General features: G+C 43.3%; 1 protein-coding gene across 1 annotated transcript; it reads right to left on the bottom strand.

Moving 5' to 3' along the window:
- Positions 1 to 207: 207 nt before the first annotated feature.
- On the bottom strand, positions 208 to 12358 carry LOC121849210 (gamma-secretase-activating protein-like). Its single transcript, XM_042335455.1, has 15 exons — positions 12210 to 12358; positions 11439 to 11518; positions 10306 to 10362; positions 10145 to 10214; positions 9916 to 9972; positions 9255 to 9343; positions 7889 to 7958; positions 6468 to 6517; positions 6185 to 6289; positions 4787 to 4846; positions 2644 to 2687; positions 1761 to 1846; positions 645 to 722; positions 315 to 392; positions 208 to 221 (listed from the first exon to the last, which is right to left on the bottom strand). The coding sequence occupies exons 1-15, from the start codon at positions 12295 to 12297 to the stop codon at positions 208 to 210; spliced, it is 1026 nt and encodes a 341-aa protein (XP_042191389.1). The 5' UTR covers positions 12298 to 12358.
- Positions 12359 to 12962: the final 604 nt, after the last annotated feature.

The raw sequence follows: 12962 nt of genomic DNA, 5'->3' as shown, positions 1-12962 counted from the left end.
CAGGGTTAAGATTAAGTCATCTTGTTAAGAGGCAGAATAGAGGATGTTTTATTATTACCCCAGGCTGTGACTGAGCTAGGAATGTCTCACTCTCTTCATTAATTAAAACAATTCAACATCTTGGATAGCTCCGCCTGTTGAGTTCAATGGACTTGGAATTATAAATTTCTGGGATCAAATCGTGGGTTGGTACCGTCAGCTATTCACCTATCCAAGGTTTACTACACAGAATACAGAGCAAATTAACCTTTACTGGAATACCCATGAAACAGATTTGGATTTACATGTTACATAAGTCCGCATCCCTCACTTACCAAAGTTTATAAAGGTTGGCTCACTCGCGCAGGGATTATCAGTCGTCTCCAAAGAGACGGTGAATGTTTTTCTGCAGCCTGCAGCAAACACAATAGACACGTGACCCACTCTTCTCCACAGTATCTTTCTCGTTAGCTATTAGGCAGTTTTTCAATAGCTTTTGGTAGTCAGCTTATATATGAATGCAATGAAAACTGTTCTTAGTTTAACATCACTTAGCAAGTTACAGTGCATTTTGCAATATAAAATAAATAATTCTCACATTTGATATAGCACTTTGAAATGTATCAAAGCGCTTCAGGGGGATTTTATTATAAAGTATATTTTACCGTGATGTAGAAGAGTCACTGAGTAGGAGAATTCACGCTCAGTGTGCACAGGGTGACTGTGGCACATACACATACCCCCTACAATAGGAAAAAACAACGAAACTCATCACACAATTCAGAAACAGAACACAGAAAAAGTGATGTGAGGAATGACAGCATCTGCAAGAACCTCACACACACACACAAATGCTGTGAGAAGCTCTACCAATAAATACAGAGAGAGAAAAAGAGAGAGGGGGAAGTGAGTCTAAGAAGCCACGCAAAAACCTTTGTGCTATGAAAGAGAGAAAGAATCCTGCAAAAGGCTTTGCACTTCTGACACCAGTATAAACTCCTCTCTGTGGGTCAGCAACTCTTACATTGCAGTTGAGAAAGAAAGAACATTTTATAGCACTACCACACCATCTTAACCCACTTTAGGATAATTACTGTTCTTTGCTGTGGCAATGGTGAAAGACATTTTCCACACAGCACTGTCCCCACACACACACACAACCACGAGGTGAATGATTAATTTCATCTGGGGAATCTTTGGCCAGGACACTGGGAGAGAGAAACTCCTTTCCCTTTTGAAATCAAGCCATGGGATCGTTAACATCCACCACCTGGTGAACAAGCACCATCCAGTGCCAGAAAATAGTAGTACATCTGCTGAATGGAACAAAAACCTCGTCTATTTATTCGTGGACGCAAAACATTCAGGTCATATTGCAGCCAAATATAAAATAAACTGAGATTGTCTAACTTAAAGCACTGCCTAGAAAATTTCACACCAGCGGGCTAACGAAAAAGAGAGTGGACTCCTTAGAAGAAGCTTAAAACCAATTTCCGTGTCCTCAAGTAATAATATAATATATAATAATAATCCTTGCATTTGAGATAGCGCCTTAATCACGTCTAGTAGACATCTCAAATACCAAGGCTATGAGAACAAATATTTTGTACTTTTTCCCCTGGATTTTTTTGGAGGGGAGGAAAAGCAGTCACCAATGAGATTTCCAGACATTTCTTAGCAGTCAGGTCTGATAGATTGCAGTTTTAATTCTTTCAGCACAACTCCTGCGAGAAATACTCAGGACACAGAGCAGAAATATTCCACGCGCTCACAGACAGCACCTGTATGACTTGTGAAGACTTGCAGCTTCGGGGTTTCAGAGGATTCCTGTTGCTCTCGGAAATGATCGATTCCGAAACTGACGAGGCTGAAAACAGGCCAGAGACCAATCACTAAGAGCTAGCAGGTCAGGCACAGAGCACATTGGCATTAGGCAGATTAGTCTCGGAGTATAAGGCAATGTGATCAACGCTAACGATGGTTGGTTAGGAACTTCTGCCCAGGCAGTGCAGAATATGCTTGGCCAGTTATCTTTGGAGGAGAATTACTGCAAAACGTTTAGCTCATGTTGTAGCCAAGCTCTTAAGACTGATCTTTTTGACTGTACTATTTGGCCAACTTAATCTCCACACATCCACCCCCCACAAAGCAGGAGACATCACTGAGCAGAGGGTCTGGGCAAGGAGGTAAGGTTAAAGGACATCACACAGCTATGATGGGGTGAGGGACCTGAAGAGATTGAAACACAAGAATGAGGATCTTGAATTCGATCTGCTGATGGATGGGGAGCCAGTGGAGGCTAACGGGGATGAGGATGATAAGGCTCGTGGAGCCTAGTGTGGGATGAGAAGCCGTTGAAAGGGACCACCCCTGCTGAGGTCAGTTACCAGAAAAGATTGAGGATCGAGCCTAGAATCTTCACCATAAATCTCAGCTCCTCATCAGATAAACTCGCGGCTACACTTACAATTTTTTTTACTTAAGTGGAATTTAAAAACATTGTTAACTTACTAAAATGTTTAATCTTTATAAGGTGCACGTGAATCAAAGTAATGCAACTAAATTTGGTCACACTTGTTTTTGCTATACGGGGGAAAGAGGGAAAGAATGATAACTGGATCACGAGGAAAGCAAATGTAAATGCAAACCATCGGCACAGCTCACCATAATCTTGAGATGGTTAAAGGAAATCCGAGAGGTACTGAAAGCTGCAACAGGAAAAAGGAATACATTTTTATTTGCAACCTCAAAATCCTTCAACAACAACAAAATTACATTTATAGAGCGCCTTTCAGGTCGGGAGAACGTCCCAAAGCACTGAACAGTCAGGTGTCGGGGCCCGAGCATGGGGGAGGGGTGGTGTAGGGGTGAGGGAAGGCAGAGAGGTGGGAGGGCGACCAAAGGCACGGTTGAAGAGAAGGGTCTTGAGACCGGCCTTGAAGGAGGCAAGGGAGGAAGCGAGGCGAAGGGACCATGGGATGGAGTTCCAGAGTGTGGGGGCAGAGAGGCTGAAAGCCCGGACACCGATGGTAGGGTGGGTCGGGCGGGAGACATGGAGCAGCCCGGAACATCCAGCACTGATTCGACACAGAGCAACAACAACAAATGATCTGTGAATAGCAACTTTCACATCGGGGGGATGTCCCAAGGTGCTGGACAGTAAGGAAACGCTGCCTTCACTAAAAAAAATAGGAGTTTTCTTCTGGTCTTGTGGCATCCATCATGTGACAGGGCTGCCCCCTTATAACACTTATTTTTATAGCTCGGATTCGATTATAACAGTGTTGTAAGCGCCCCATTCGCTGCTTGTGTGTGTTTTTTTTGAAAATATATAATTATTTTTAAACGTAATATTTGTTACAACAGAAATCCAAAACAAACACAAGCGTACAACATCTCCGGTTACCATGTTTCCCGTTCTCCCGATACAAAAACGTTCCGTTGTTTTCGGTACATTCCTTCACGGGTTGTGTGCACGTTTTTTGGGACGCGCCTTTTAACACAATCAGGAGTCGCCCCTGTGTGCACTACATCCACGTCCGCGCACACCCTGCTGAGGCGCGCTTGCCGCTTTCGGAAGGTGTCCCGAAGTACATTTTCGGGACGCTCTTCGGTCACATCTCTGAACATCCATCTGGCTCCTGTCAGGGTCAGGCCCCATCTGGCCTTTGCCGCGGTTGAGCCAGGCTTCAGCTTGTCCCTCAGTATATAGTCCCTGATCTGATCCAAGTGTGCGCGAGCCTGAGCCTCACCGTCCCCTCTATCTGCCAGAACACCACCTGGTTTCGGGAGTGCCAAAGGGGCTCCTTTACCGAATTTAAGATCCTCCAGGGACTCTATGTGGGTTTCGCTGTGAGTGCCCTGGAGGAGGCCGTACAGCACCGAGTGCCATGACAGCGAGTTCCCGGGGACGAACCGCAATGTGTGTACCCAGCCCGCTCTCTTCCCAAGTCGTCGGCAGCGACCAAGAGAAGGCCATTTTAGCTTCTCACGCTTAAATAAAAGGTCATTGTCCAGGTCATCAGGTCACCGCCAACAATGTCACTTCCTGCTTTGCTCATTTTTTAAAAAAAATAAATACACAGGAACCAGCCTGTGTACAAGGAGCAAGTTAGCCGGCTGCACTCATGCACAGTGAAACCATCTATTGCACCTTGCGATAGCACAGGGTGGGAGTTTATGGATCCCAAGAACTGCATTAGGAGGCCACACTGTATTTTAGAGCGCTCGCAATTCAAGCAAATCTTTGGCACAAACTTCGGCAGAACTCTGCCACGACCAGTGCAACCACCAAGAACTTTTTTTAAAAAAAAAAATATTTATAGCATCTGATCATCTCATCACACTGATATGTCCCAGAGCTTCGTAAGGAATTATTGTCAAAGTATAGTTAATGGCTTGTACTTCAAGGTCCCACAAGGCAGCCACTAGATGAATGACCAATTAAACTGGAGTATCGTTGGCCAGGATATCGGAAGAAACTTTGTTGGCTTTTCACGGGATCATGTCTCACTCTAATGGGATCTTTAACTTCCACTTGAACAGGTGGGATCTTGTTGGAAAATCTCATGCAAAAAACAAACCGATACTTGGAACTCAAGTCCTGACAAAGGGCTTGAACCCAGTATTTCTGACTCAGAGGCAAGAGCGCTACCAACTGAACCAAACTGATGAGAATATTTCTAGGGGTTGCTTTGCACTTAGCAGCTATAGGCTGAAAATCTAATGCGTATTTAAGTTTGAAGCAATGCACAAATACTACCAAGGTAATAACATGCATGATTGAGAAATTAAACGACTAACTTACCAACGTTTCATAGTTAGTGTCAGGGGAAAACTGGGTGCAGGTCAGAAACGCTTCCCTTTCCTAATGAAAATGAAGCCAGAATAAATACAGGATGTTGCTCACAGTGAAAGTAAAATCACAAGATCTAATGTTACATCAAAAATCCCACACACTTCTGTATAATCACAGCCAAACTTCCTCAAGAGGATAGTTCCATGGCAACGTCAGTAAACCCACAGCTCTTTGTTCTTTAACAAGAGGATGTAAATGCAAAGCGTTGCACCCAAGTACTTATCATTTGACTCAATGGGAGATGTGGTCAAGCCATTGATACAACCACGAAACACATTGCAACCAGCATCAAACTTGTCTGGACTGTCCAATCAAGCTCTTTATTTTTGTGAAGAACATTCTTGTAAAGAGGAGCTTAAACGCTAGCAGAAGTGAAACCATAATTGTGGGCCCAGTTGCCTTATAATGGCCAGCAGAGAGCTGGAGAAGGGAGACATTAATTATATAAGTAACAAAAATTGCAGCCCCCAGAGGAATCTCAGCTAATGCTTCAACATATGGCAAGTGAGTGTCACACATCTTTTTAAAAAAAAATCTCAGGCATTTCCCACCTGGGAGAAGTTTTAAATACGTTAGCTGACAACTCTGAAGGAATACAATCCTACAGTCATGATTTTACCACTGATAATCTCCATATTAACCTAATAAAGTGTTCAGCTTCCAACTACATTACACGCTGCTTTTAGCACTTTAAAGGCACGAACACCCTTTGCAGCTGAGTCAGCTCTGGTTCAGTGGGTGCTCTCAGTGTCTCACCCTTTCAAGACTGATAAAACGGATATAACAACAACAAAAATTGCAGTTCAATCCATAGTGTATAAAGGATCCTCTAAATTGCAGTTCAGGGAGGAATAATAATAATAATAATGGGGGAAGATGATGTAAAGCTTTAAGTGGAGTTCCCTGGGGCAAAAATAGTTCTAGCAAAACACACGTGCCAAAAGCCAAACAAGTAAGGAAGAAACACAAATACCAAAAAAATTTAGTGACTGAATGAAAATTGTCTGCTTCGGGCACTGTACTCCAACTTCCCCTTCAACAATATCTCCATCAGTACCCTGCAAACTTCAGTCTTGATACAATCTATTTCCTCTTGAGGATAGAAACAAAGTGATGCAGCACAAAGATTTACTTCTCTTCAGGTCTAACTATTGGAGGCTGGAGGGTTCTTTAAAAGAAAATAAACATTTTTCCTCCTTGAAATCTCTTTCTCCAAAATAAAAGCTTACTTTCTTACAAAAACAACCAGGCTGGTAAAGTATTTTTTTTTTTTAAACCGATGCAAATATTATTTGTTTGCTGTTGCTCCGGTTCTAAACGCCGATTCTTCCACTCGATCTGTCGTACCTTTTCAACAATACAAAACAGCCTCTGTCCCTGAGCATCCCACTGCGCCCACAGGAAATCTTCAACCACGATATCCTTGGGAAGTCGGTCCGGATTCTTAATCATCTTGTAAGAATTAAACAAAGATGCTCTTAGTCAGACTTCACGTCCTTAATGGTAGAGGGTTATAATAATAATCCTTATGTGTGATATAATACTGTACATATCACGTCCTCGAGGCGTCTCAAAGCATTTCACAGAATTATACTCTAAAGTGAATTGTCAAAATAAAGAGCAAACTTACCACTCTGTAACCTTCCTCGATAACTACACTTATGTGAAAGTGTTCAATACCTAACAGGAAAGAAAATAAATTCATTTTAAAATGTTATTTTTGCATGGACTCGCACATCATTTACTTCAAAAATAAAAGGCAAACGTGCCTTATGTAGCAGACCATTAGAGGATCCTTTATACACTATGGATTGGATGTCATTGGAATCTCCTGATTCAACGTTAATGTATATTTCTTCTTGTTTTAAGAATACCAATGCTTTGTCGTTATAAATAATTATTAAAGCTATTGGCCGCCGACTCCATTAGATTCTAGTTTCAGAACATAAATCAGTTTCCGGAGTTAATAATCCCTCAAAAAAAATCCCGCTTTACCGTATCAAGTGCTCTGAGACGCTCCCCTATGTGGAGGGCGCTATATAAGTGCAAGTTGTTGTAGTATTCTCTGAAGCACTTTGAGACGTCCCAACAACATAAGGCACTATATCAAATGCAAGGATTATTATTATTATACCCCTTCTTCCCTCCTTCAATAGGCTGATCTTTAACATCCAGCTGAACAGATGGGACCTCAGGTTAAGCTCCCATCCAAAGGATGCATTTATCCCATTACACGAGTCCATCCGAGTTAAATATAACATACACAAGATAGGTACTTTCTTTTATTGCAAGATAAGAGTCACAGAATAGCAGTAAAATTACAATGGGAACAGTAATGCTCTGATGTAACATCGCTGCATATTGGAGATGATGGCGGTGCATTGCTGAGACATGGGCCACTGGTTACCCAGGATTCACATAGGCTGAGGTACTAACTTTGGTGATACGGTTGGAGGGGAGCAGAATGGATGGAAGACTGGAACGATAGATAATTATTTGGCGAGGACAAGTTTGCAGTGCTATGGGGATAGAGAGGGAGAGTGGGATTGATCTTTTAAAAGAGCTGGCACAGACCCTATAGCTTGAACGGCTTCCTTCTGTGCTGTATAAATTCTATGATAGTCACACCAGCCCAATCGTTCATAAGAAAGCCCAGTATGAGAAAAGGCCATTTGACCATCAAACCAGCTCCCTCCACTGTCCATGTAAAGCTAATCTGATAATGGACATAACCTCATCCACTTTATATCCTTGGACAAAACTCCACACGGTTAATCCCGGAACACCAAGGATAACAAAGGAAAAGGTCCAGAGTATTCATCCTCTCTCCCCCATCCCAAAAATAATAATCCTATAATAATAATCCTGCATTTGATACAGCACCTCATCACATCGTTGAGATATCTCAAAGCGCTTCATAGAATATATTGTAAAGTGAATTCACTGTGTATTTATGTTGCACACATTCTCATGCCTGAGTTCGGAAATGTATTCAGTGTGGGAAACCATTCAGTAACACTGCCACTAATGGGCTTTAATCACAGCACTTACATCTGTCTTCAGAAATTACCAGTAAATGGCTCTCAGGAAATGACTTCATATCTGAAGCAGGAGAGAGGAACTGCCGAGGGAAAGAGAGAGAGTGTGAGAGAGAAAAGAGGTTTACAAGACATTGTGTAACATCCCCCCACAAATCAATTTCAAAATGCAAAATTAAAAATCTGGGCACTTCATCTCAAAAGTGGAAATGGCGGAGTTTTCACTTGACTTGTGAAATAAGATTGTGAGATTTGTCGTTCTACCAAAAGAAAAAACAACACATGCACACAGCTCCTGTGTGAATAAACATTGCCAAATACTAACACCTTAGTGAGTATCAAATACAAATAGGCCTGGAAGGCCTGTGCTGACCTTACCCAGGTCAAGAAGGAATGCTGCCCTAGATTAGGCAAGGGCAACAACAAACGCAGGGTCGCTACTCAAAATATACAGTCAATTCTCTTTACAGTACATTCTGAAGCACTTTGAGATGTCTCAACGATGTGATAAGGCACTATATCAAATGCAAGGATTATTATTATTCAATCCCACTGCCCTGCCTTACCCCCAAACCCCTTCAATTCTCTATCTTTCATAAACCTGTCTACTTCCCTCTTGAATCGCACAATGGACTGACACTGCCTCCACCACTTCACTTGAAAGGGCATTCCACATTCCAATAAGTCAAAAAAATCCTAATCCAATTGCAGGAATGGTTGAAGCTTCCCACTTCATCCCAATCTCCTATGCATAATGTGTGGAATCAGAAAAAGCGAAGGAAATTGCTTCAATTAAAATGTAACACACGCGATGATAAAAAAAATCATTAATAAAAACTTTTGTAGTGAAAGTTGGAGCTGAAAAAGGTGACGGTGAATGTCGGGGAGTCAATCACCTGGTATCAACACTGCACAACTTTACAGCAGCTACAGCACATGCTAAACGAAGAGTAAAGCTCCTTTCGCTCTGCCTTAATACGCCTCAACTTCAAAAGTGCACACTGACTACACCACAATGATATTTACTGAGCAATACCGCCAACATGGGCTGAATTCTGAACAGGTTTATTTTCTTTCTATGGTCCATTATACACCGTCTTGACAATGCTTCACAAAGTGCAATTTACTTCCATTACTACACATGCCTCTTGGAAAATGCCTCTACCAATTAGTTTCTCCTCCCACTGCAAGAAGCATCTTGTGTTTGTCCAAGAAGCTGAAAGTTTGCCTTGCGGAAGTTGCAGGTACAAACCCATCTCCTACCACAGCACACTGCTGTGCAAGTCACATTTAAGTGACCATGCCTTTAAAGCCCACCAATGATTTAGAATGATCCCTGGCTTTTATATATAAAAATGGAAGCAATTGGTAATAAATACCTGAACTCTGACATGAGTGTCCACAGCCTTTAAGACCCTTGTGTTATTTATTGGGTGAATCTCAATCAGCAAGGTCAAACACCTGGAGACTGCAACAGAGATTCACACAAACAAAATATTTAGCACTGTTTAATACAATTAATGCGATATGACAGGGTATATGTACCATTTACAAATTAACTTATTTGGCATAAGGATATTCCTTGAACTCCTGATAACTCATCAATCCGAGGGAAAAGGGCTCAGTGACTGATTATCTGGAGTGGCTAGTTAGGTATAGGTGCTCCCAGGCCACATGGAGGCGCTGTGACTCTTGCGGGTGCTCGGCGCAGGTGTGCGTATGCTCAGATGCATCGCAGAGGCCTCTGGTCTATTGAAGGGTTGCACTATGGCATCCATCATTATCTTACCACTGACTTCCCCAGGTACTGCTTGAACCTGCGAACCTCTGGTCTCTGGTGCTGCACCGTAAGATGCCGCAATCACTAGAGTCCGCATTTCATTCCAACAATCTATCGCGGATTTCCCTGTGTAGGTGGGATGCGTGGAAATCTCAGCCTGGTTTGGATACTCTTAAGCACGGTGATGGGTTTCTGCATGTGTCAGACACCCGGCTGACCCGAAAAAAAACACAGAACAATGATACTTTCAAAACCAATACCTGGTCTGAGGAATTCATTCGGTAAACCTTTTACATTGTATGGCAGGACACTTGCAGCTAACGGAAACAAGAACAATTATTGAGAACATTTGAGTCTAGATTGAATTTAAGTGTTTGAAATTAAACTAAATTTTAAAATGTATCTTTTCGAAGACATATAATAACATAAAAATGTACAAATTGACTACAAAGTAGATCGAGTTATAAGCAACAATCAGGCCAAACACACCCAGTAATGTTCGGTCCAGGTTGACAGAACAGCTGACCAAATGCACCTCTCGGTCAAAGGTATATAGCAGCTGGAAATTAAAAGTATATATTTTTAAAAAGAGACAAAATACTGACAGCAAAGCTTTCTCTATTTGCACTAGATTTGCAAAGTGAGCTCACCTTGTTTTGCTTCTTGTGCGGATCATAGAAGCCAATGCATGTGGTTCCCTTTTTACCCTTTAATATAAAAACAAATAATAATAATATTGCATTTTATATTTTGTAGGCATATACAGCAATCAATTTGCACACAGCAACGTCTCACAAACAGCCATGAAGTCAATGACTAATTTTATTTGAGGGATTGTTGGCCTGGACACCGAGAGAAACTCCCTTATCTTTTCAATTAGTACCACAGGATCGTTAAACGTCCACCTGAACAGGCAGATAGGACCTCAGTATAACATTGCAACTGAAGAATGCCACCTCCGTTAGTGAATTACACCCCCAGCGCTGCAACGGATCGATCATCTGTTTGGTTGATACGTGATCAATGAAGTGAACAAGATACAACAATCACACCAACATACAAGCCTTTGTTTCTGAAATTAAACAAAAACAAAAGGTATGCATCCCAGCCACTTATGTCAACATCAATGCTTCTTCTCGACAGACTGGCTGCAGTGTGCATTAACTCACTAGCATTAGTAGCACCTTCCATAAACTGAACAGTAGTCCTCATAATAATAATCCTTGCATTTGATATAGCGCCTTATCATACAGCCTACAGCAGTGTCCCACAAACAGTCGTAGATTGAGTGACCAAATTATTATAGTTTAAACAGCACACAGAAAGAAAGAAACAAAATTACATTTGTATAGCGCCTTTCACGTCGGGAGAACGACCCAAGGCGCTGGACAATCAGTGTTTCGGACCTTAGCTGGGGGTCGGGGAAGATGGGGTGTGGGGGGGGGGGGTAGGAGGGTGACCGAAGGCACAGTCGAAGGGGAAGGTCTTGAGACGGATCTTGAAGGAGGCAAGGGAGGGGGCAAGGCGAAGGGACTGCGGGATGGAGTTCCAGAGGGAAGGCAGAGCGGGTCATGGCGCAGGTAATGATATGGGGTATGATGGACAGTTTAGGGTCGAACAGGACGCTGAGGTTCCATATTGGCTCCGTGAGATGTAGAGTGCATCCATAGAGGGAGATGCTGCCAGCGCCCTAGTGAATGCTGCTGTTTATTGGCTATGATTAGAGTAGGATTGCAAAACAAACCTGTAACTAACAAAGTGATAATAAGGGTATCATCATTACCTTCCAAGTGTACAGGATGCTTCCATTCTTTTCAACATTGACAATGTGCACCTGTACTTCTGGAGAGCCAGCAGATTCATCTGAAATCGTATTTAAAGGAGAATTCAGTTAAAAACAAAATAGTTTACAAATCAACTTCCAATGTACAAGCAAGCCCATCACACCAGGCTTCATCGGGTCTCTATTCCTCAGTCAATCAATTGTAGGATTCCTGCTACACAGTATGTTACAGCACAGGAAATGGGCCAATGACACATCCACAAATAAAAAGCCAATTCGCTTTACAGTATATTATTATCTTTTCTGAAGCACTTTGAGACATATCCCTGGGTGAAAGGCACTGGACAAGTAAACTAACCGAGTTAGTTTGAGCTGCAGGAAGAGGCAGCAAACAAATAGACTTCCATGATACAAGCAAACCCATCACCCGCCCCCCCCAGGCTTCACTGGGAACGAGCAGGCTATTTGTCACCACAGTGCGACTTCTCGCAGCTAAAAAACGTGCAACTGGGATCGAGCAGCAAATATTAGCTGTCGCATCAGATCTCAAAACATCTGAAATATCCTAAAACAGAACCGACATTCGAAAGCAAAGCTACTGACTGCACTGCTTTGAATTCAAACCTCCCGTTACAGCCGCCGGCCTTTCACTTTTGACAGAAAAACACCGCTTCGAAGTCACAAGTTGTTCGCAATTCGCCCGATTGAACCCACACCAAAGATTGTTGTTGTTGTTGTTGTTGGTTTGGGCCACACTTGTACAATATTTACCAGGGTCACTGGGGAGTGTCAGTCCGCTGTCCACAAGCCAAGGAACAACATCAGCCTTCACATCAAAGAAAGGCTTCAATTGCAACATTGTGGCTCAGTACTCTTCCCTCCACACACACACTCCCCCTCACACAACCCCACACACTCCCCCTCACACACACACACCCACACACACTCCCCCTCACACACACACACCCACACACACTCCCCCACACACACTCCCCCTCACACACACACTCCCCTCACACACACACTCCCCCTCACACACACACACACTCCCCCTCACACAACCCCACACACTCCCCCTCACACACCCACACACTTCCCCACACACACTCCCCCTCACACACACACCCACACACACTCCCCCCCACACACTCCCCCTCACACACTCCCCCTCACACAACCCCACACACTCCCCCTCTCACACACACACTCCCCCTCACACTCCCTCTCACACACACACTCCCCTCCTGACTTCCTAAGAAATAAAAGCAACTAAACAGCAGTGCTGTTTGTCACTGTTACACCAGTCCAACGAGTTTGTGTCCAGTCCCTGTCATAGTAACACATCCCCAGTCTATACACAGCCCACTCTCCCTCTCCCCCCACTCTCCCTCTCCTCCCCCCCCTTCTCTCTCTTTCTCCCCCCACTCTTTCTCCCCCCACTCTTTCTCTCCCCCCTCTTTCTCCTCGCCTTCTTTCTCCCTCCCACCCCCTTTCTCCCTCCCCTTCTCCCTCCCACCCCCTCTT

The sequence above is a fragment of the Callorhinchus milii genome, unplaced genomic scaffold, assembly GCF_018977255.1.
Source record: "Callorhinchus milii isolate IMCB2004 unplaced genomic scaffold, IMCB_Cmil_1.0 Scaffold5, whole genome shotgun sequence".
In the NCBI taxonomy this organism is placed as follows: domain Eukaryota; kingdom Metazoa; phylum Chordata; class Chondrichthyes; order Chimaeriformes; family Callorhinchidae; genus Callorhinchus; species Callorhinchus milii.
Note: the sequence above shows the minus strand (reverse complement) of the source record. Positions and strands in the feature narration are given on the sequence as shown.